General features: G+C 41.0%; 1 protein-coding gene across 7 annotated transcripts in view; it reads right to left on the bottom strand.

Moving 5' to 3' along the window:
• The window catches only part of adgrb1a (adhesion G protein-coupled receptor B1a), a 148,458-nt gene that overhangs the window by 38,362 nt on the left and 84,534 nt on the right, over positions 1 to 25,562 (bottom strand). For all 7 annotated transcript variants that reach the window (XM_079344144.1, XM_079344145.1, XM_079344147.1 and 4 more), the window contains 5 exons: positions 24,748 to 24,891; positions 17,763 to 17,838; positions 14,608 to 14,710; positions 14,449 to 14,492; positions 1,906 to 2,032 (listed from right to left, as the gene is read on the bottom strand). In XM_079344144.1, coding sequence (XP_079200270.1) covers positions 1,906 to 2,032; positions 14,449 to 14,492; positions 14,608 to 14,710; positions 17,763 to 17,838; positions 24,748 to 24,891 — 494 coding nt within the window. The remainder of the gene's footprint in view (positions 1 to 1,905; positions 2,033 to 14,448; positions 14,493 to 14,607; positions 14,711 to 17,762; positions 17,839 to 24,747; positions 24,892 to 25,562) is intronic.

Raw genomic sequence — 25,562 nt, 5'->3', positions numbered from 1 at the left:
AATACACCACACACTAACAGAGTCCTGACTCCCAACTCGCCAAACCCTGTGCAGTCAAACACAACTTTAGCATCCACAAACAGGACGGCAGGAAGGCCTGTGTGAACGTTCACAGAGAAAAAGGCACACAGCGGATAAAGACGTGGGTAAGGCGTGAACGCCGGCTGTATGGACGGGTCACGGAGCGAGCAGGAGGGGAGGAAGAACTGATTTTGCCGCGGTCGTTGTGCTTCCTGTTTCAGTCAGCTTGCCGCCCAATTGACTCGTTTCATCCCCCTGATCATCTCCTGAGTGCGTCGGGGGCTGCCCCTCTGGGTCCAGCCCCCCCCCCACCCAACAGGAGACTGGATCAGAAATATCAGATTTAAGATTTGAAATCAGGACGGCCCTGACATCCTTACTTGGTTACATACGATGACTTTTAACACACCTCATAACTCTGAAGATAACCTTTAGAAGCATCAAACAAATGGAAGGAGGATCAGACCTCGTAGTGCATGTGTACCCTTCCTAAGGATACAGCTAATGAAGCTTTCTAGACTTATAGATCCTGGGAAGTGTACATACTGAATATGAGCTTTAGCTTAACTTAATTTTCTGCGTCCACTCAGTTGTGTGTCGTTTCGTTAATTGGTGAGCTACTCACAATTCTGGCGCTTCAAACACAAAGACATCACACACCAGCATGTATAGATCTAGGCACACAGTACGCTGTGTATAAATACATGAAGCCATCAAAGCGTACTCACAGCCCTCCCTCCTGGTCGTCTTCTTCAAACAAAACCTCGACTCTTGAACAAACAGCACAAATCAAATATACCTAAATCAAACCCTGAGCAGCTGGAGACGCCTGAAATCCACGGCTTCCGTGGCCTAGCCTCGCTTGTAGGCCACGCAGCAGCAGCAGCAGCAGCAGCAGCAGCAGCAGCAGCAGCAGCAGCAGCGTGAACAGCACGCTGCCTCCTATGTCTTTAAGACATCCACAGTGCCCATACTGTTACCAGGGCAACTAGTGAACTAACTGCTACTGAGGCAATTTCCAGTCTAATAATAACTAATCGCAGTGAATGAAAATTCCCTCCAAAGACACTGCCCTTTCCCCAAAGAAAGTGGGGCACGTTTGACTCACAGGGACGGGAAGGGGTTTTAACAGACAATGCATAATCACACACACAAACACACACACACAGCTGGCTCACTGTGCACAGCTGCAGAGCCATAATGTAAAGTAAATGTGTTGTGTAGCTTCCTGCAGCTAATTTAAATGTGCCTTTCTTTCACCTTATTGGATTGCAATGCAGCACCTTCTCCACAGGGCCTGGTTACCATGGAGACACCGCTGACAGTGTAATATGTTAAAATATGCTAATATGAGAAGCCATTGTTGGAAGATCAGGGTAAAATGAAAGGGGGGATGGGGGGGGGGGGGGTGCATGCAGGTATGATCCTCATCTGTACCATGATGTTAAATCCCAGTCATCATGCCATGTATGGATTTCAGTGTGTGTGTGTGTGTGTGTGTGTGTGTGTGTGTGTGTGTGTGTGTGTGTGTGTGTGTCAGTGATCAGCACCATCTCAATGCACAGGTTAGCACACTGCTGCCCTTTCTGTGAGCATCCTCTCCTTTAACACATAAATAGCCTTCCTCCTCCTTATGAACAAAGATCATTTCCTTTGACAACATTTAGCAGCATGGCTTTGGCATGTCGAGACGGAGACAGGGGAGGGGGGGGGGGGATGGAGAGAGGGAGGATCTGTTGATATGTAATGACAATGACGCCCTTTGGAGAAAAAAATAAAACAGCTGATGCATTCACACAAATCCTCTCTTTAAAAAAAAAACACACACACAGCGTCTGCGGTAGCTTTAACGTCAACGAAGTGAAGGGAGGTTGTCGGACTTACCATTTCGGGATTTAGCCGTGCTAAAATGGCGAAGGTGGACAGTCTGTCACACACGCATTTGGTTCTGAACGAGTCGACTAGCACGGCTTTGCAGCCCCTGGCAGACCAGGATCCCAGCAGAGAGGAGCTGCACGGGAGAAAAAACACACACACGCACACACACACACACGGTCACACGCACACAGACACACACACGGGGAGAGAGAAGCGATGCGGTGAATATAAAGGCAGCTCCATAAAAAAAAACGAAGCAGAAGAAAGAGGCTGAAATCCAACACAGGCTATTTAGTCCACTTTACATCTCCGCCGAGCGCACGAGAGCCGCAGAGAGAGAGAGGTGCACGCGGTGATGAAGAGGCTGCGAGGCGGCGTGCTGCAGCTCTGAGCCCGGACACATTACAGCAGCACACTGCTCCCACAGCCACAGGCATACACCTAGCTATTTCTTATTATTATTACTATGAGCACGTCATTATTATTATTATTAGCCTATTATTATTATTATTTAATGTTATCTGGATTAAAAATAATAATAATAAAAAAAATCCTACATCTAATTATAAATAATTACCAACCATAAATAGTCCTATAACTATAATTATATAAACATCTTTTCTTTTTTTTTATAACAATACCCCCTGTTCATTCATATTTAATGAAAGTAAATTCTCTTTACTTGTCATGCAGCACTGATACACTTAACAAACGGGTCAAGTGGACTCTTTAAAAACATTTATTATTAATAGTGGTGGATATATTACGAATCTTTGTTGTGTACATACTCCTGCAGGTTAAGCATGACTACAATAGGAAGTGAAAGTTGCTCAGTCAAATGATAGCCTGAGGTAAAATCCTGGAGAACTTACTCTGACTGAAGTTTTCAAACTAAACATATCTAAACACTTTTGTATTTCCACAATGCACGAGTGCAGACAACAACACATAATGTGACATTCTGCTATGTTTAACACATGCCACAGATTTCCAGATCTGCAGCTCTAAAATAAAATGAAGAACAGGAGCGACCAAAACCCCCCCCCGATGAGCAGGGGAAAAGCCAGCCAGGTTAACACATTCACAATTTTAATAAACAAACGTTTCAGTCTGAGCAAGGCCTCCTGAACTCTTCAGCTTGTTTTTATTCCAGCTGCCTGTGTGCAGCGCTGATAGCACCCGACAGAAACTAAAGCATGTTTAAATAAAAGGGTCTCTGTGACAACTTGTCTATCCCACACATTAATGAATGACTCAACCTGAGTGACGCCTTCTCTGCTTTTGATCTACGCTCACCAAAGGGGAGATTTACTACGTACAGGTTTGTATGGCAACAGCATTTAGAAAAATCCCACACAGAACTACAGCGTGATATCAGCGAGATCATCAGCCGTCGGTCCTAGTATTTACGGTGTCAGGCTTTGTCTGCTGTTTGGTTTTTTTTGGCTGACTAGGCGTTGGCGATCGGTGAGAGGAATCCCTCTGATTGGCCTTTTGGAGGTTTTATTTATCTCCAGCTCTCGACACAGGTTGGTGAAAGCCCCCAGAGCCTGCCACTGTAGTATCTATGCTTTCACCCATTAGTGCGGTTTCTCCTTATTTGTCACCTCAGTCTCATCTTTCCTTTTTCCACTTAAAGACCAAGAGCTGACAACGCCAGTGCCATTTTAAACGCCTTATCAGACATTATCCTCGATTAGTAGGCTACCTGTATTACAAGCGGTGTGCAACAGCAGTTTGTAAATGGTCTTCTCGTATCATACCATCAGACTATCGCAGCAGAGTAACTATTGGAGAGTTATTTCCTCACACGCATGCACAGAACGTACGTGGTGGTTGGCTGCTGGAGTCAGATGGAGTCTCTGCGGTGTGTTCAAGAGCTACTTTTTGGATCAGACAAAAGGCAACATGAGGCTACACCAGATCATCAACACTAGTTCTTTGCCGGCTGCTTGCTGTGCCATGGCCTTTAAGATCGGATGGTGGAATCGAAAATCCACCAAGTAACTTCACTGAGTAACAAGAGCATTCATAGAGCGGAGTCAAAAGTACCATATTTGTCCTTCAGAAGAAGCTGTGTGTATTCAGTTGGTGGGAATGCTTTGGCTAATGATGGCTAAGTGACGACCATCCATGGAATGAAAACATTTGTACGGCTTAAGTTCATCTAATTTCATTCATTTACACTGCTCAAAGGAGTTGATAGCAGTATTTCATTTGATGTCTTAATGCTTCATTATTTTATGTTCAACACACTGAATGGGAGTTTTGTGCACTATTTACTGAAGTTGTCTTGATGATTAATATGATAAATGGACTTCAGCATGTACTGCACTTTTCCAGTCTTCTGACTGCTCAAAGTGCTTTTACACTCCACGTCATATAGCTACACATTCAAACCCATTTACACACTGATGTCAGAGGTTGCTCTGTAGAGTGACCATCAGAAGTAACTAATCCCATTTACACTCAGCCCAAGCACAAGGACACATCGTACATGTTACTTCAGGAGCTGGGGATCTAAAGGGCTGACCTTCCGGCTGAGAGACAACTGAGCCACAGCCGCCTGATATATTTGTTCATTTGTTCTCAATTTAAATACATTCATTTGTTTAAATTACGAGTTAATATTTTCAAATATTTCGAGACAGAGGATCAATATATTAGACAATATCACACATCCATTGGTCGCATGACTGGACAGAAGTTGAAGCTACAGATTGTGTTTGCATGTGAGTGTTTCTGTGACGTGTTTGTGGATTAGCAGCACGAGGTGACTCAGTGTTGACATTCGAACATCACCTCTAACAGAAATCCAATATATCAGGACTCTGTGCAGTTCTGTGTATGGCTGATGTGATCAGGCGTGTGTGTGTTTTTGTGTGTGCGTGAGGCAAACTGTGGCCTGAAGGCAGCCTCACCCCATCGTCTAATTGGATAATTTAGGTGCTGCTCCAGCAGCCCTGCATGGAAGACTGTCCTCCGCCAAGAACAGGCCACATGGATGAAAAGCTGGCTGCCAGAACAGCACAGAGGAAATATAGAAACACAAAGCTATGAGGAGGAGGGTTCCTGCTTAATGTTCACACGTCCGTTTTTTAAAGCATATATGCAGAGGTAATCTGTGATGCAACACATTTTTAAACTTGAAATAAAATGTGCATCCTGGACATTTTTCAGCATTTCGTTTCAAACTCACAGAATGTTTTAAAATGAGATCAGCTTCATTTAGTATTGTTTATTATTCCTCATAACGTGAGTCATGACATCTGATAGAAATGTACATTGAATGTGACAGTGAACTGCACTGATTCTACATGACTTATAATCATAGTCAGTATGACACAGCTTGTGAAAATATGATGTCATCAAGGATGTCTGAGTTTATCACAAAAACTCAGAATTACACACTGGAAAAATGTCAAGTTGCATTATGGGAATTGTAGGTGTTTGAACGTTGACCCATATACTAGGGGCTTTAAGTCAGAATGTCTTAGCCTCTGCTGCTTCAATTTTGGCTGTTTGGTATTTTGCAAAATATTGGAGTGCCATTTTATTGAGCCTTTAATCTTCCAGCCACTTAAAAGAGCTTTACATCAATTCAGCTCATCCACTCTCACAAACATCCATACACTGAGGGCTAACATTTTCCTGAAGTGTGCCAAAAGCTCATCACAAGCTACTTTGTGCGGCTGGAACTTTCAGGGATTGAACAGTTTACTTTGAAGTTACTAGAAGCCCTGCTTGACCTCCTGAACTGTCGCTACAATATCAGCTCACAGGTCTCCAAACTTGTCAACCCCTTTGGATTGAGATTTAAACATCGAAACATTGCAGGATATGACTGTTACGACAGAATCTCCAATCCCGACTCACTTTTGTAAATGTATCCGTTTGTGAGATGAATAAAGGATTATCTTATCTAATAGCGATTCTCATATTCTTTCATCATTTAACGCTAAGTTCAAAAGGAAACGCATTAAAGGTTCATTAAAGGGCTGCACAATCGATTTGAATGTATATTTAATTGGATAGTTGGAGTATTTATTAAGTGCAGTACAGTGACAGAAAGTCCTTCAGCTTTATGCAGCATGAAAGCATCTCTATGCTCACAGTACCCTCCACCAGAGGAGATAAAGACAGAGCTGAAAGGATATATGACAGTGATGTTTTTAGGATAGACACAAAGAAGACTCCAAAAGCAAACAAGAACATGATCCACAAGGATTCACAACATTATTTTTCATATGTCTGAAGTTGCTGCCAGGGATTGTATGCATCAGAGTAAGCTGCAACCTCTGTAATAATGTAGCCGATATGGAAGAACAAAACACTGCAGTTCCTTGAATGTCCACTGGAGACCGGCTGCAAAAGCCCCAGAAGTCACATACACACCCATGTAAAAACGGCCATGTCAGCAGCAAAAATAAAAACATGTCTACAGCCTGGTTTAAAAAGGCCAATAGAATCTTTGGTCACTATTTATTGGTGTACTGTACAATGGGGATGTTTATTTTATAAAGGATAAAATGAAAACATAATTGGGATCGGGATAGATAAGACAAAAGTAAAGTGTTTGTAAAGTGTCTTGAGTTATGAATTGGCAATTTACCAATAAAGATTGATTGGCTGGACATCCCTGAGACTATGTTCATGTTTATTACAGTCTGTATGTCAGACATAGGATGAATGGCACGCTGCAGAAACAGCCATTTTTGTGTGTTTTATAAAACACTACTTACACATGTATGAGAAAAAATCAAGATGAAGCCGCTTTGTCCACAGGGGGCGCCAACATCAACACAAAGTAAAAGTTCCTTACAAAAGCTTAAAGGAAAATAAAGCACTGGACAGGGAGCATATGATTTGGTGAAAGCCTGACCTCAGAGTATAGCCTATGGCTTTATTGTTAGTGAGAGGCCAAAACACTGAGTCAAACATTCAGAACAACGTAGGAACATTTGAAACTAAAGCAGTTTTACATTGTGAATTTTTAGCTCTTATATTCAAATCATAGCTGTAGTAATGTCATGGGTTCAGAATATGATGAGGTAAATACCTTGAAAATTAAAAATCTTGGTATTGTGTCAGACACACACTGTCATTTTTTATATTCCTCACCGTCCTGTGCTCTAAAACAGCTGGCGAGCTGTCTGCCATATGAGTTAGGATGGATTCGCGTGATTTGAATGTAAATGCAGCACTATCAGAGAAGTCTGTTCTCTGCACTGCAGCCTGTTTCTGCACTGAAGTAAACAAGCATGCCCCCTGCCCACTGAACCCCATCCTCTCTGCAATAATTGCATTACAGTAATTGATTGAAACTGAAGTGCGTTGTGTTCAGCTCAAACACCTTGATGAACTGAGGCAGCGTGTCAGCATCAGCGCCGACTTGGTAAACCAGCAGGGACATCGTAGTTGATTTTTTTTTTTATGATCAGAAGCCAGACTGGTTAGTGACTGCAGTCTGCTAAACAATGATTAGTCTGGGAAAATAAAATCACCCTTCTCCCCAGAATGGAGGCAAAAAAACCTGTTGTCTTACTGTTTTGACTGTTTGAAAAGTTTTGTATTTTTTAATGCATCTGGAGCAACCCTAACCTGCATTTGAATTATTTAAAGTGACTAGCCTGCTTTGATCACTAATAGAATGAAAACAATGCTGTAGTCTGAAAGCAGCAGTGACAGCAGCGTGTAGAGGAAAAGTGGAAGTGACAACAGGAGTTAATTATTCAGAAAATTAAAATAAACAGGGCTTATATGCTGTATAAAAAGTTATTGCAGATTAATGTACTATATCCATATTTTTCTCCTTTTTTTACACAGCGGTTTCTGTATCAAACTGAACCAGCAGAAGTAGAAAACACTGCAGTTCCTCGAGTGTCCACTTGGCGCTAGCTTCAAAGGCAGCAGAAGAACCTTTAATACGAAGATTAAAATGTCGATTGTTCACAGCCTGGTTAAAAACTCTAATTTGGTCAGACTATCTGATGTGTCCATTGGTTTACCCTTTACTGGGGTACAGTATTAACCATCTTTTTTCATTATATCCATGGTGAGGTTGAAACACAAAAAGTTGGTCTGAGACAGGATTTCCAATATGGCCACCACCAACCTTTAGCTTTAAAACTTTACTACCAGTAGGTGACATTCAGGGGTGAAAGTCTGTCACCGCTTACTACTAAAAGATTCAGCTGCAGCACGCGGTACAGGAAGACGGGAGAGCAGCTGCCTGCCAAAACCTTCACTCCAAACCAGTGACACATTCAGCTGGAGAATATATGCTAACTTTATATCATCTTCAACAACACTTAGTCTCCTAAGTCATTCTGTCCATGCTGTGTTTTGATCCGTGTAGGATGGAGCCCAGCAGTCTTTCATTACAGCAGCTAGTTAACGTGAGAGCGAGCTTCCACCATGTGACTTACTGTATATTCAGTGCTGACAGGTTTTAGCAGGAAGACAGTTGTTGCAAAATCTCTTGAGTAACATTTCATACAGAATAACTTTCATTACATTCTGTTTTATTCCAACAACACATACAGCAGCTCAGACAAGCTGTGCGTGTGAGCGCCCGGTCAGGCATTGCTGTGTAACTCATTTCAATATGCGGCACGTGATTGAGCGTGTGTGTCTTTCTTCACAGCGCCTTTGAAAAGGTGCCTTTGATTTATTGTTCTGGGACGTGTAATTTACTCACAACTAGACCCCAGACATTATTGATGAGTTGAAGTTATTTCTATGCCATGCAGATTTTTAAAATATTGAATTTTTCAAGAATGCATGAAGCCGAGTTGAGCCGAACAATAAGAAGCGATAAATTGTTGTGGGAGTAGTAATGACACGAATTGAAAACTATAGTCACTCAGATGTTTTATGCATTCTTTGGTGCCTACAGTAAAGCGTGATTTAAAACAATCCCAAAGCAATTAAGGCACAGCTCTTCAACATAGTCTGTGATCAGTTATGGTACTTATAGACCTCTTTTTTGATAGCTTTGCTGAGAAGGAAAGTGTCAAGTATGGCTGATGTACAGAGCCTGTAGTCCTCGAAGTGTATTAAATTTGTAGTCCAAGCTGTAATGACCAATTGTGTTTTAGCAACCTGTGGCGAATGCAGAAAAAGAAAGGAAGGAAAAAGGAAGTATTACCTGGAAGACATTTAACCCTAACCCCTGGCTTTATCTGAATTACTGAGAAATTGTCAGCGTGTATTGTTTACTTGATGATGGCCGATGGGTTCAGAGACTGCTCTCTTATCTTTTGAAGCCCAATGGGAAAAGTGGTCCGACAGAACAATTTAACAAATCCTCTATTCTTTTGGTGTTAGATTTATGAGATCTTCTGTGAGAGTACAGTCGCAGTGTTCATGGCAGCAGCAGACTGAAGTCAGACCAGATCTAGTGATAGACTTATTTATACATCAGGTGAGACACACTGTAAACAAAACTAAGTAATAATGTCAGAGTGAGTGAGAGCAAGTGAGACAGAAAGAAGCTGTTGAGGAATCATGTTATTGATTTCAGCAGATTGAAGCGTGGTGGAAGTGAAGGCCTGCTCTGCTTCATGACTCTTATCAACATGACAAGGACGTTACCTCAGATTCCAATTTCTCTCTGAAATATTAAGTCATTAATCATGGCAACTGTCCAAGGTGGATTTTAATTTTGCAAAGAACACCCACCTATCCCCTCCCCACCTACCCCAACATTAAACCCAAACACAATGAAATTAGATTTCGTATGTCCTTGCTTTGTTTCTGTCACTTTCTGTCCTCTGTTTCCTCTCACGCATGACATTGGTGGGGACATCGCAGGGGTCACAAGGGTCAACATCATCAGAATCCCATATTATGACTGTAATGTATCATGGTAATGTTTTCCATTCGAACTGCTTTGAAAAGGGTCTGAATTGGTAGATTGCAATATGAGCTGGTGCACTACTCTCCCTACTCTAGACCCAAGTGGACACTTGAGGAACTGCAGTGAAAAGTGTTGGTGAAGAAACATCTATCATACATTTTAAAAAGAGTGTCATCGGAGGATTACAGGGGAAGCGAGTTTTCACTTTAAACACTAAAACAGGAACATAAGATGTTCTTATAAAGAAACCCCAGCACTTTATAAATAATCTTTTCAGCTGACTACTTCCTGTTTCCTACACCGTCAAATTCTGTTTTCATACTTCATTTCAGGAATGAAAGCTAAACTAAATAAAGGAAGAAAGTACTACAAGGAAGAGAGGAAGCTATAAACCTCCTAAACCAATGAAAGTGGGATATGCAATGTGTGTGACGCTGAATTTTACTGTGCTTTGAGTTACGACCAGAGTTGCCAAAAGTGTATTCATTTCATCCAATCACTGTGAGCAACTTGTCACACATGACTGCAAGAGGAATACATGTTCTGTTAGATTTTCTTAAGAAAAGAAAAAAAAAATCAGCTACATGAATGACACAAGAACTTTTTGTTGCTCGTCAGAGGAGAAAATGGAGCTAACCATTCAGAAAAAAGTGACAGCTATGAAAAGATGTGACAAAGTAAACAGAGCAGAAAGAAGTCGTCTGTGCCCTGAGCATAGTCTGACAGGACTGAATCTGACAAAAGAAAAATTGGACTTGGGCTTATTATGGCTTAAAAGATGTTAGTGCTTCTGGAAGTAAAATATCCATCACATCTAATAGAGCCTTCACTGATGTACTGGGCATCCCCTGTACCACTGACTGTATATGTATCTGTTATACATAAGAGAAGACAAGAAAGAGCTACTGATGATATCAGACAGCTCAACTGTCCTTTAAAGATTGGCTCAAATCGTCTATTATGATATCTGCAGATTTTTTTTTCTCGTACTTTGCTCTTGAAATATGATAAACGTTTAATTTTAAATGCACGGTACGTCAGTTCTGCCACCAGGGGGCTTTCATTTCAAACTATAACAAAAAAGGACATGAAGGCTGGTGGAGAATCATGCGAGTTTATTCCACTACTTCACTCCCGATGGACACAAACTCTGAGTTAACCATTGTCGAGACGACAGGGCGAAACCGTCCTGAGGAAGACAATATGTCTGTCTTCACACCTTTTGCACTCCCCCACCTCAAACACCACAGTACATGCATAAACAACACATACTTTCAGAAGGTCAACACTCTTCAGTTGTTATGCACTGGCCTAATTACAACTGTTCTGAGGTTCATTAACCCTTTACAGGGCAAGTGACTATTTTTGGTCATTTCCAAAATTATTACATATGGCCAACCTTCTGCACCTCAGTAAGGTCGGGAAGCATGTGATCCTCACTCAGCCAATCAGAAGAGATCACCCTTTTGAACCAAATATGGTAACTTTGTCGATGTTTATTCCAATTACAATTTTTGAAAAATGTTATAACAGAAATAAAGTTCTGTTATGTCCCTGAATAACACTATGAAGTGGATTTTTTGAATTTCAAAGTATTTCAATGAGTGCCCTGTAAAGGGTGAACTGTTTTGAGGTCTCTTTTATTGCACATATATTTTCTTTCCTGCACAGGTCATGTACATTTCTTTATAGAAGTATGAGTCCATTTTTAATTGCACTAAATTACATTTTTTTTTAAACTTGTTTTGGGTTTATTATATATATTTCTGCATCTGGTAAAGCTGCTAAACATGAGACAACCTATAACAACACAACCTAATGTTACGTCCAGTGTGTTGTGAATGATATCTGCAGGGAGGGATTGTACACTTCCCTTTTTGCTCAGTCACTCGCTCCTTTTCTTTTCCTCACACAAACACATAATTATTCAATCTTTGAGGAAAATAGTGCTCAATGATTATTTTATCATTGTATGCCTTAACATGAATAAACAACCTTCTCTATCTGAACTGAACAACAGCTCTGTGATCAGGAAAGCCACCCGGATCACAGAGGAACCCTCCCACCCCCCCTTAGATTGTAAATATTAATGGCCGAAGTCTGAGTGACGTCAGCCATCTGTTCCAGTAGAGGGCTCTGGAGGCTCATCAGCAACAGCCGCCATGTTGGAAATCCTGTCTCAAGTTAACTTTTAGTCCATCTAAAGACAGGCTGAGAGCTGGAGCTAAGGCGGGGTTTAAGCCTCCTGTTACATCGCGGCCACCTGTCAATCATGTCAGCTACGCGCCTAACACACATCATTCAAAAAATAAAAAAAGGAATGGGTTCTGAAAAAGGCTCGTGTGCCCAGGAGGACAATACCTGATCAGACCTCACAGGCTGTAAACATGTTCATTTATACTGTGAAAACAGGCTTTTTGGCTTGGCTTTATTTGTCAACACCTGAGGTTTGCAGCTTGGGATGTTCACACTGACAAAATTTGGCAACCAATCTGTGCAGTTTGTGTCACTGATGAAAAAAAAAAAGGCAGAGTAGAACTGCAAATATCAAGTGAATGAAACATTTCTCTGGTAAGATATAGCTTCTAACAAAGGCTGGTTCTTTTTGAAGTCATACAAGCCTTCATTCAGGGTTAACAGTGGCTCAGAGTCTGACATAGTACTGCTTGTAGCAATTAAATAGCAGAGGTTGTGGCCTGCGTCATCCGTCATTCTTCAGACTATATTTAGAGCAGGCTGTCATAGAGACATCCATTCAGTGTTTTTTTCAGAGTTTCCTTCCAAATGGACTCAATTTTTGCTCTTCATGTTGCTCCAGGTCTTTATGTGCCAAGTCCAACTTCTTTTAATCCCTTCACTGAGACCTTGGATGCTGTACTTTACATCTACATAACACAAGTGTAACGCATCCATCTAAATGCAAATGTCCAAACCAGCAATGCCATAATGCTGAAAAATGTTTGCCTCTCTCTTTCTCCCTCCCTTCCCCTCACTCAGTTTAATCTACACCATGTTCAGACTACGTTCTTGTCCAAAACAAATAGGACACTTAGGTAAGCAAATGAGTCGTGTTTGAATCTGGCCGCGGATGTTGTAAAACTAAAATGTTCTATCAGTAATTTTTGCTTTTCTTCGAATCTATCATGCTTTCCCCTCTCTCCTTCTCTGTATGTAGACACTGAACCATTCTCTGTCTAACATGTGTGAGCATTGGCTGAGGCGCAGAAGGAAGCTTTGAGCGACACTTTTAATTTTCCACATTCTGGATCCTTGTTGTAGCAGTGATAGTGTGAGTTGGGCTCCCCCCCCCACCCCCCTCCCCACAAGAGCTGCAGAGCTGTCCAACACACTCAGCACCTTCCGCTGGGGAGCAGTGCACTGACTTTGTACTGATAAAAAGAAAAAAAAAGACTTTGGGCTGGAACTTTTAAACTAATCTAAATCTACTACTATAACTGCTATAACTACTCTAACTTATTTGGAGAAGCAGTCATACACATTACAGCAGCACACTGCTGTTGAATAATTAAAGATGGAATCTGGACCACTCAGTGTCAGCTCTGCTCCCAACAATGATACAGTCTGACCGGATGTCTGTTGGGAGAAGTGAACTGATATGAGACAATTTAACTCTTACAACTCTACAACAGAAACCATCTGCTGTTGCAAAAAAAACGTTTGTTTTGATTGTTCTGAGGTCATTTTTGGGGAGAATTTTCAAATTCTTCATATCACTCATACAGTATCGATACAACCTACGCTTAAATAAATGGAAATCAACATTTCCAGCCTATTGAAAGCTGCCTTGGAGTGGACATTAAAAAGAACTTAAAACATTCTGTCATGGAATCAGTTGAGAGGGTGGGGGGGTCAACATATTTGTTCCTCTGATATGTTGTGAAAAAAAAACAAATGTTGATAAAACGTCTGTCAAACATCCTCGATCAAATGAGTATATTTATGTGGAAAAAAGCTGCACTGCACAGAGAGAACACCAAACTGCACAGAAAGGCGCCTTTCCAGCCCAGGGGTTCAACCCAGGATGTTGTTGCTGGGAGTTGATGGTGTTAACACGGCCTGCAGGATATTAAAAAAATGTGCTGTGTAATGGCATTTTTTTCAAAAATGCATTAACTCTAAGAAGTGAGATTGATTTAAAAAAATCCAGTGCATATTAAAAAATGACCTCCATTTTATATGTATTAACCGTCAGACCAAAAAGGAAAACATATGGCCATTTTAAATAATTGTAACAAATCTGAATATTAATTTCAAAGTTTGCAATTTGCATGTCTTGGCCTATATGGAAACCATATTCACCCATTTTTTTTACCATAACTTCAAGACAATCAACGCCGAAAAATGCAGGTAAATGCAATGCAATGCAATCCATTGCTCTTCGCACAACAGGATCTACGAGTAGAACAAATATCGTCTGATTGTCTTTTTTTTTATTTATATGGGTGAAAATAAACCACTGACGAAAAAAGGAGTAGCTGCTTGATCTTAAACCACAGAAAAATAGCAAATGAAAGATATATTAGTTCCATGTACTTCAATGAAGTCTCCTCAACAGTCTCCTCATTGCTCAAGCCCGATTTGATGGTTTTGTATCTCCTATGTCCAAACATTCGAGCTCCAGGATGCGTGCTTCATTAATTGCCAAAACAACAACATAGACATCTTACCTGTCGCTCTCATCCCAGGAAATACAGGTCTGGTTGGTTGTTCCCTGGAAGATGGGGAAGAGATGAAAAAGCAATGGATGAACATAAAAAATAATAAAATAAATAGAACCATAAAAATCTAAACAACACTTAAAATAGTGAACGCTTTGGGTGACTTACGTTGTACAGGTGTGAAAACTCGACCACAACAGGAGCAGAGAGGGAAGCAGGGGTGGGCTTGATGGTCACTGACAACACCTTGGAGTTCATGACTGTGCTGTTTCTGAGAGGAAGAACAAAACTGATCTTCAGTTGCTAATCTAATACTAGCCACATTGCTGCTGTGAGCTAAATGTATCAAGACACAACAATGACTAAGCTAAAGCCAGGCTGTTGTTGTTGTTGTTGTCTTTTTTGATATTTTCCTATAACACCAGGAAGTATGCACTATCGTTATGGCATTGCTGCAATCAACCTGAACATTATATAGCTCAAGAAGTCAGGAGTCAGACAAAGTAAGCTATAAAGTTTGGTTCTGAGACGCGATAGCATCAGGCAGAAACATGGAGCAGAACCAGAATCTGGTGAAGAGCCATCTGCCTTGGCTGATGCTCAGATTGTGGCACTAAGCAGGGAAAGAAGACACACAGAGCAACTTTTTGAGAACAGGAAGCCTTCTGCTGCAAAACATGCTGCCATTTCTCTGGCCCGCTGTGACTCATTGCTTAAATTGCCTTGAGTTTGATAAAGGTCACACAAGAGTCCATTCCAGTAGAGTCACTTGAATAAGGCTAATGATAAGGTTCAACGGCAAATGAGCTTCAGTTCCTTAAAGAGCAACCAAACATGTGACTGAATGGTGATTCTTTTTTCATATTTTGTGCTTTTATCGAGCACAAGGTATTGGGGCATCACACTAGTATCTATAGAGACATCAGGCCAAATGTAAGGTAAACAACCACTCATTAGCGACTACCAGGTCACAGCTTACATTAGCATTCAGTCATTTCAAGGTAAAAAGTTATGTGTCACGCAGGCTAACCAGAAATACAATGTCTATGAAATGTTAACATATTTTTGCTTGTCAACATGAAGATAGCCACTAGCTAGCATGACTACCGTCTGATTCCGAAAAGAAAACCCTCTTGTATGTCACTTCCTGCATGCTATTAGCAGGTTTGTCATGCCAGGACGCTTCTGCTCACGGGCTGCAGGACAAAGCTAACTGCAAGCAGTGGCTCCACAGGTTGCAAAAAGATGTCTGATTAATTTTTGGTTCAAAATCAAAATCAAAACTTTTTTAACTCAAGGCTAGTAAAAAGTGCTCCACAAACCACGGGCTGCAGCCATGTGACTCTTAATGTAAAATAATGGATTGAACATGTATTTGTTTTTTTAAGATTCTAAAGGTCATTTTTTAAGCATCAGATCTGTAGCACTCACATTTTTTCAATAGCATAAAAATGTTTTTGAGGTATTCTGTTTGAGTGTCTCCCAGCCTGTTTGGTATGCATTGCATTTTTTTTTTTTTTTTTTGCTTTTGGTACCATCAATCATATGGAATGAGACAGTAAGAGAAAAAGTGAATTGCTGTTTGATGACGAAAGCTTCCACTCGGCCAAACGTGTTCAACAGCCTATGCTCTGTTTTCTGGTTCCTCGCACTATCACTGTATCCTCTATGCACAATCACACTCTCAACACTCCAAAACACAATCAGTCAACCTAAATGTTTGTGTCATCCAGTCTCTTGCCTCAAACTCATCTCCTTTTGTTGTCCCTTGAGGGTTGGAATCATATGCAGGACAAGAAAAGAAGAACGAGAAGAGAGAAATATGGAGAGCAGCAGTAATCCAAAGATTCAGAACAAACATGTGGGAGGACTGAAAAGAGCGAGCGTCTGCTTCATTTGCCTGTTCCTGTATTGTACCAGTTCATTCATTCAGTGACTTTACCATATTATCATAATGGAGAGCTCCTTAACGCTCCAACCAACGCCACAGATAATGCTGTTTCTCACACGTGCATTCTATACCACACACACATATACAGACCTACACATGCACTCCTGTGTTATAATATATGTTAATAATCATGCAAGCAGCAACAGCAACTTCCTCATAGGAATCCCTTTACTCATGGAGATAAAAGACATTCATGGGGCCACCCACTGCTGCTGCATCGAATCCTTGTTTCCATTTAAGTGGAACCATTCGCTGCAGCCCGGATGATGTAAAATTCACTGACAACCAAAAGCTTTTAATGTGTGCCTGGTTTATTCATGCACGTTTTAAAAATTCCAACATTGCGTAATCACAGCTGGTAAATGTAGAAACGTGTTTTCCCTAATACTTGAATGATGTCTTAGTTTTCATCATTAAGATCACCTCATCCTCACGTCCAGCTTAGCCACGATGCTTCTGAGTTAAGTTTCCGAGATCTTTTGTCTTGACTCAAGAAAATCTTTGCTGACCAAAAATTGTCTATATTTTCATAATGGCCATTTACCACTGAGGATATGCTCATGGTAAAGAGTTTAACAGCTGATAGAGGAGTAATGTTTACTGCTTTGGCTGCAAGTCGTGTAAATGTAAAGAATTTTTGCAGAATCTAGTGTTTACCACACATAGACAATACCTGGACCGACTGTTCAGAACATTTGCAGCAAATTTATTTATTTATCCATGTATAAGATTATCATCCACCATTTATGAACTCACTCTCTGCCTTGCGTTTGATAACCTGCAGCACCTGAAACATGCTCTGCAGGTGATTGGAGAAAGAGAGAGAGAGAAGACTTCTTGTACGTTCACTCTTGTCAATGCATTGATTCAGTTGTGATATCTCATGTGAAATACGACCCTCGTTCTTATTTTTGTTTCCTCGGACAAAAAGGGAAAAAAAACAAAAACATCTCCCTGTGAGAGTCCTGTAAAGTACTCGATAAGTCATGTGGTGCCAATCGCCTAACAGTTAGGTGGCACCCCATTAACGGGTGCTACGACCATGTAAGCTGTAGGCCAGAGTTTCGGTCTGACTGGCTGCTCCTTTTCCTGTATGTCTTTCCCCACTCTCTCTCTCTCTCTCCCTCTCTCTCTCCTGATACTCCTCCATCAACTGTCCTGTCAAAGTAAAATAAATCTAAGGGAAGATAAAAAATGTGAAATCTTGCATTCCCTGAACCAAATTGAAAAATTGAATTGTTTAAATTCTTGTTACCCCATTCCTTTTTTACTTAAACTGAACTCCTCTCTCACAATCTCCCACATGTTGATGGTGTTTTGTGACAAACAAAATAATTCCAGTTGCAGATTACAGAACAGCGAGCAGCCTTACCTCTGTAGATTCAGAATATTGCCCAGGTTTCTGTACAGAACGATGCCAGTCACAAATGTCGAGGACTCATCTGCATCTGTGTGGTGAGAGAGAAACAGAGGAACACACAGAGAGCAGGGAGGTGAGAGAGCGATATGACAGGAGGAGTGTTTAGAAGAGTGACATTGAATAGTTGGGTCTCTGGTTAGCTATAGAGGAGAATGCAGGTCAGCCGGACTGCCTTCACTCCTCCGGCCCCCAAGAGCTCTTTAAACTGGAACTGGCCTACATGACTAGTCAGCTATAAAAACTGTCTATGACACTCTGCACTCTCTCTCTCTCTCCAACATTCACACACACCCACACACACACACACACACACACACACACACACACTCAAAAACAGATGTGTAACCAACACTGCTAATTTCTCTAAACTCCACAGCGGCAGATCATAGCAGCCAAGCCCGACACTGTTCTCATCTCAGAAAGAGAAACCAAACAAACCCAAAGCTATAGTTTGACTACTATAAGTCTCTCTTTATGTGGAGGAGATAAAAAAAGAGTGTATGAGTACATGCTGTGTGGGTATGAGGGGCACACTCCAACCTGTCAAATAAGAAGCTGGCAAATATTTATGTTTTCAACTGAATTGGAGGATGTATTAGTTGATGATCTGACATTGATCATGAAATGTTTGGCCCGTCTCAGCTCCGTTATGGAAACAGAGCTGACTTTAGTCCTGGGTTTTTTAGCATAACCACATCTGGATGAACAGTGCTGTAATAAGGGCTTCACACTCATACTGCATCAAAATCCACACAGTCTGAAAGAACCTTACAGTAACTTTGTTTCAAATATTCATATTTGAAAACGTTTAAATTGCATTGATTTATTTTATCAGTGCAATTTGGTAAACCACAGTATGGGGTCAAAATCCTTACTTTTTTGCAAACTGACCTGATTTTAATATTTGCTTTTATGTAAGATTTAACTTGAAACAACTGGGGAATCCATATTTTGAAATTGTATTCAGTCTATGAAAAAAAAAAGATATACACTATTTACAGTAACATGTTAAAGTATAGGTTGATATAGATCCATGCAGCCATGGGGGGGAGCCTCCCCGCTACACTTCAGAGATAACAAAGTAGCTACCAGCATCAGAGGACATTTGTCAAAACTTGACTGCTGGACTACATGAAGGCACAGACAGGCCCGGGGCGAGGGGAGGCCTTCTCTTTCTGACTGCAGTGTCAAAGATGGAGAAAAAAACCACACAAACACACACACACACACACACACACACACACACACACACACACACACACACACACACACACAGCTCCATCTGGGCCATGTGAAGACATCCAGCTCTTCTGCTCCAGCTCACTACACGGCAGCCTGAGAGCAAGCTGAGCTGTGCCAGGCAGCAGGCAGAGGCTGTAGCTCCCAGGCAACAGCTGAGCTCCCGTGGGCATCAGGGGAGAACCGAACAATATGTGTGTGTGTGTGTGTGTGTGTGTGTGTGGTGTGTGTGTGTGTGTGTGTGTGTGTGTGTGTGTGTGCATGTTTGCATCTGTTTATGTGTGTGAGAGAGAGAAAGGGGTGAAGTATAATGTGTCCTGCTCATCCACTCTTTGGCTCGCCCATCCAATATGCTCAGCCAGATTGTCTGTGCCCTACAAGAGGGAGCCTGCAGGGACTCTAACCAGTGATTCAATAAGTCATGTGTCTGTGTGCAAGAAACAGAAAAGTTCATAGCGGAATTTCTGCCTCTTTACATTTGTGTGATGTATGTACTGAATATTTGTTTGAATCTGCCCATGCATCATGTATAAGCTTCTTTACTAGCATGGCTTCAAGAATGTACCAAGCAGTCCAAACTGGAATCCTCAACCCACGCGTGAAACTCTGAAACACGTCGCCTGGCTCGGTGTAATTCCTGCTCCAAACTCGTCACTGTGCAGGGGATGGTCAGTCAATACTTCAACACCAGTCAGTGTTGAGAGGAAGTGGACTAGAAAACCCGCGAGTGCACTTGTTCTTAACAAACACACTCCATTATCTCTGAACCTGAACACACATGCCAAAAAGGGAGTAAACATCATACAAATTTAACTTCTCTCTGTCGGGTATCATTTTGATCAAGCACACACAGAGTCTCTTCCTGCCGTTACGTTGAGTCTTAAAGTCAAAATTAAAGAGCCTGAAGGTGAAGCTCAAGCAGCAAGAGATGAAAAAATCACTTTGTTTCAAGTTTATTTAACCAATATCATTCCACAGTCTATAATAATACACTGTTTATTGAATTATCTCTTTGTTTTGATTGAGCCGAGATGAATAATTTGGAGCAGAGTGAAATTTGAGGGGGAAAACTGGAACTAATTTGTAAAAAAGATCTTCTTCATCACCACAGTGGGAGTAATAGACTTTGAAGCTTGCAATACATGTAAAATAAATGAATGTGTGCACATTTTTAATCATTCTGAGCTGAGTGACATGGGCGATGGTGGCAGCTGCAGTTGTGGCCATGATAGTGTATGTCCACGATGAGGATTTAGATATTGCACCATAAGAAAATGTATGCTGGTACATTATATTGGTTGCACTGGTGTAAAGGACTCCAACTTTTAAGATAAAAACAAGGTATGTGTTAGGCACCCGATTTTAGAGGAATGAAAATATTTACTTCAGTAAAGAAGTTCAATCAGTCTTTTCTACTTCTTGTTGAGTGTCTTTACTTCTGCATGGGGCGGCAGTCGCTCAGTCTGGGGTTTTGAAATTGGTTTGAGTCCCCGTGTGCAAGACCCAATGGAGACCAAGTCTGGAAATTGCACTGGCAGCTGGAGAGGGTGCCAGTTCACTTTTTGAGCACTATCTTTGTGCCATTGAGCAAAGCACCAAACACCCCGGACTGCTCAGGTGCTCATTCATGTGCAGACCCCTCACTCTGACAGCTCCCCAGTGTTGCATATCCATAAGGATCCTGTTTGTGCATGTGTGTGCATTTCAGCATATGTGTGTGCAGCATGTCTCGATAACAGAGTGTAAAAATGATTTCCTGAAGAAGGTAGAGACTTTTGTACCCTCTGTTGAACTTTGACTTCAACTTAATGCAGGCTTGATGTTCCCTACGATGGATCAATGGGCTTAAAGTGGCTCTCATTGCACACAGCGAGACTCCTGAGAACTCAGGAAATCAACTGGTTCAACTGTGCAGCCTTCACTAAAAATATTTGACATGAAGCAGAAATTATATGTTGTTTGGGAGCTGAGCTGTGCAAACAAGAAGGTCCATGTTAATCTTCATTCATTGTTGTTTTCTCATAGCTCAAACAAGTTGTCGCTTGGAGCCTTGTGTCGTTAGGAAATTACAGGTTAAATGTCTAAAAGGCTCTACATTAGCACTTTCAATAAATAGATTGATGTGATTAACATTTTCAATTGATCTGGATTACTTTTTTTCTGCCTTTGAGTGAGTTTCATTTACGGTTGGTTGTTTCTTTGTTGAATATTTCCACATTGCACTGAGGAGGAAAATCTCATTTTCCCAGTAGCACTTTCCAACATTTTCATTTAATGTTCAGCAAGCATCAAATAAACCACATTTCTCTCTGTCCCTTTGTTACCAGCAGAGTATGCAATTTGTTTGTTGTTGGTTTTTGACATTTTAATTAAAAAGAAGGCTTATTTCAGAACCTCTCTGAAGACGTGAGAAGGCCGGCGATCGATCAGTGTAAACAAGGCATCAGAGAGCCGTTTTAATCCTTGTAAGCAGGTCCAAGCTGTGTGCACAAAGAGGGGCCGGCTGCTGCTGTGACATTTCCACAGTTGAGACACATCTCCCAGCTGGGGAGGAAATTGTCTCTAATTGCTCCTGATTGGCTCCTGTTGACTCCTGATTAGGAGTGACGGCCTCATTAGCATGCGAGCAGTACAGCGCTGTCTTAAATGGCCAAAACCATCCGGACTGACAAACAACCCTCCTGCTGTCGAAAGCTGTGTACCCATCACCTGGCTGCAGGAAGGAGTGCAGATCTATCTCTGATGACCAAATGTACCTCTCTATTGATTCAAATGAATGTTGGTATTGGATGGTTCTGAAAGAAGAAGACTTACAGTGTGTAGCATGAACATTTAAAAAAAAAAATCAAAACTCAGCACATGAACTCCCTCCCAACCCATACATATTACACATATGTCCTTCTTACACTCTAGCCTCCACTCCTACAACTCTCTTACGTAGTGGAATGGATGAATGAACAATTATTACAGCAACATTATTATATATATATCTCATAGGGGAACTCAATTAAATGTCAGCGTCTATTATGTCAACTCTAATGTTATGAGAAGGTAACAAATGTTGAAATTGTGGACTGTACCTTTAAGACATACTGTGTTGCTAAGTTACTGGGAGGGCAATGTCACTATGGTGCCTTGTTTTTGTCCTTGCCGTTAATTTACGCTTCTGCCTTGAACTGATGACTGTAGCCGAGCTCAGTACAGCAGCGACGGGAGGGTTTGTGTGGACACTGTTTTGCTCATGTCTGATGAAATAACAGTCGAACAACGGGGCTTTGCAGGGTTGATGTGCAGTTTGTATTAAACATCAAGCATGATGGAAACCTTAGACCGTGTGTGGTTGGGCACTTTTTGATACTTTATTGTCTCCTTCAGTCTCCAAAACATCATTTATAGAGGCATGGAACCAAACAAAAGACCAAGTTTGTTTCAGTTTAATCTAGTTTGAAGGTGTGTGACATTGCTCCTATACAACCGTTTATATTGCTCAGATGGGAATTCCCCAATAATGTATTGCCGCCTACGATAGCAACATGAATTGATCATCCTTTGTCACCACTTTCTGGCCAAATGTGGTTTGAGTCATGGAGTATTTTGAGCTAATATTGCTCAAGCACTAATGGCCATACAGTTGTGTTGTTGACTTCAGTTTAACTTAGTTTTGCATCTTATTGTGGAGAAAAGCAGGGGCTGCAAATTATAGAAACTTTCTAAGCTAAGGATTTTACTTAGCAATGACACATTTTACTGTGTCATTGCTGGTGTTTGTTCTATCACTATTTTTTTTATTGGAAATCTTCACAGTTTGCACAAAATGCACATGTTGCTCTATTCAATCCAGTTCATACAGCACCAAAATGACAAGATGGGTTTAAGAAAAAAAAAAACTCAAAACGTTCATCATGTCTTCAATTATTTTGTTTCTTTTTTCAGACACAAAGTATTAAAGTAGATGTAGCTCTTTATCTTTTGAAAAAAAATAAGCTAAAATTATGCTCAACACTGCAGTCGGTTTATTATGACGTCACAACTGTTATGCTTCATCGATCTAATCAGTGGTTTTGACAAGCTAGTGAAACCATAGCTTAATAAGTTGTTTATCAACATAATATTTACAAGAGCACTGAAAAACATGACGAGGCTGTAAGGAGGATTAATGAAAGTTCCCGGCATGATGACGTTAAAGGTCTGCATGACAACCACTGTAGTTTCAGTTAGCTACTCGTTAGCAACCGCCGTTTAAAGTTCGCATAAAAACTTTAAAATTCACAAATGTGAGTCTTAGCTAACGTCAATATCTCTTAAGCGCGTGCTAACCACAGACCTTATTTCATGCTTCTAACTATAAATCCCCATTGACTTTTAGTGTTAGGAACCCATGGCGCTAAAATGCTAACTAACTTCCTGGTTTTAGGACTCATTACTGCAACAATAGGAGCCTTGCATGTCATCCACAGAGGGCTACAGACTGTTGGAGCTGGAAAGGTGCTGAGATGCAGTGAAGTGGAAAAGTATTCCGTAATTCTAAAATGTCTGATTGTTTCGTCGGCCTCCACTTCAGCAAATATTTCTGACTGAATTTGATTTGAGGGAACAAACCTACATCTATCGAATTCAATATAATGAAAGGGAGGATTTAATGTTGACATTTTAATATTTTTCATTTGTGACACTTGCTTAGTTCTATGATTTCCCTCATCTGTTAACACAAATATAAGAATTGTAATTATCCAGATAAAAAAAAATCAGTGCCATCAAAAAACTAAGGAAAATGTGCTTTTTTAAAAACATTTTATGAAACTGTTCTGTCCTCATTTAAGACAACATGCCTTTTTTTTCGCACAGCTGCTGAACAGCGGGGGGAGGAGAAATGATTTGCTTTTTTCTTTTGCATGCTTTATTTTCAACATTAAATACACCCGTCTCTGCGTGCATTCGTCTGAGCGGTGCTTTGCTTTGCAGATTAATGGCAGTAAACACTGGTTTATAAAACAACCACAGCTCCATTTTTCTGCTCTTTTCGTCTTGGTCGACCCCTCCCCACCAGACACACACGCATGCAGACTTTATTAGATAGAGAGAAAGGGGACAGAGTTAGAAATCAGGAGAGACAGAGGGGGGAGTGACATGCGGGAAGGAGGCCACAGGCCGGAGTTGAGCCCAGGCCACCCGCGTTGAGGACCATAGCCTCCATACACGGGGATGCATGCACTAACTACTGTGCCACCAGCGCCCCAGACTCGCGTGCTTTAATCAATATTTGGGAGACAATTTGTGATCTAAAAGATAAATTAATAAATCAACCAACAGACTTAATGTATTGTCGGATGTTAAATTAATTGTAAGTAAATGACACTTTTTCTCGGAGTTAATAGCAGTTTCTGCGATTGAGGAAGTTCTGGGCCATCCACTATTTGATATAAAGTGCAACCATGGTGGTAATATTTGAAGGCTGTCGAGTGTTTAAATATATAAAAAAAAATATTAAGGGTTCATCTGCAAAACAGTCAAATGAGTTGTTGTGGTGTCTGACAATAAAGGAGAAAAGAAGAAGCCCCAGTACAGAGCCCTGAGGATCCCCACCAGTAAAGGTTTCAGGTTGGACTGAAAGAAATATACTGCTCTTCCCTGGATCTCAACCCGTTCATAAAGTCCACTTGTCACCTGCTCGGTCAAATGTGTGTGTTACAAATCTCACCTGGCTTTCCTGTGGACAGAATGTTCTTAGCGATTGTCACTCGGTCCTCAGAGTTGCGAGCCCAGTCCACCATGCCCCTCCAGCCCTTCATCGGAAAGCTTATGTCTGCATGACCAACCACTGGACGCTTGTGGATGCTCAAAACTGCAAAAGAGAGAAGGTGATGTTTCTCTTTAAACACCTTGAGAACCAAGAGTTAAATCCACAGTTTAATTCTGTACCAGGATATTATTTATTCTACCCCTGCCCTGTGGGCTTACACATGCTCGATATACAAATCGATGTGGAAAAGAAATTCCCATTGTCTTACTGCCACAGCGCTAGATGTTTATTTCAACTTGATTGAAAAAATGTGTGGTTTGTGGTTTGGTCAATCTGCTCATGGGTCTTCCTTCTTTTGAGTATATTCTTTTTTTCCCTTTGTGAACCTCTTCCCTTTCTTGGTTTCTTTACCTCTTTTCTGTCTGTATTATTTTATGTCTATATATTTGTTTCATATGCCTCGTAGTGCTGTGAAGTCAGGCTAACACATTTGAGCTAATAACACAATAAAAGCAGTTGTTTTGACGCTTTTAATCAGCTGCAGATGTTTCTATGTGTAGTCCACTGAGTGATAGTGCATATAGTGCTTGTGAATGTGTGAGTTTGCATACGCCTACGAGGGAATCAATTGTTTCTTAGTCCATTTATAGCTTCGATTATAAATCTTGCAGACAGTTTCCATTTAAAGATCTGTAAAAAAAGATGTTACACAATTACTCTATTGATTTTGGTGCCACTTTTTTGATGCCACTTTTTCAGACAAAAATAACCAG

The sequence above is a fragment of the Symphodus melops genome (assembly GCF_947650265.1).
Source record: "Symphodus melops genome assembly, chromosome: 5".
Classification (NCBI taxonomy): Eukaryota; Metazoa; Chordata; class Actinopteri; order Labriformes; family Labridae; genus Symphodus; species Symphodus melops.
The sequence above is the reverse complement of the archived record's forward strand: the minus strand, read 5'-3'. Positions and strand labels throughout refer to the sequence as shown.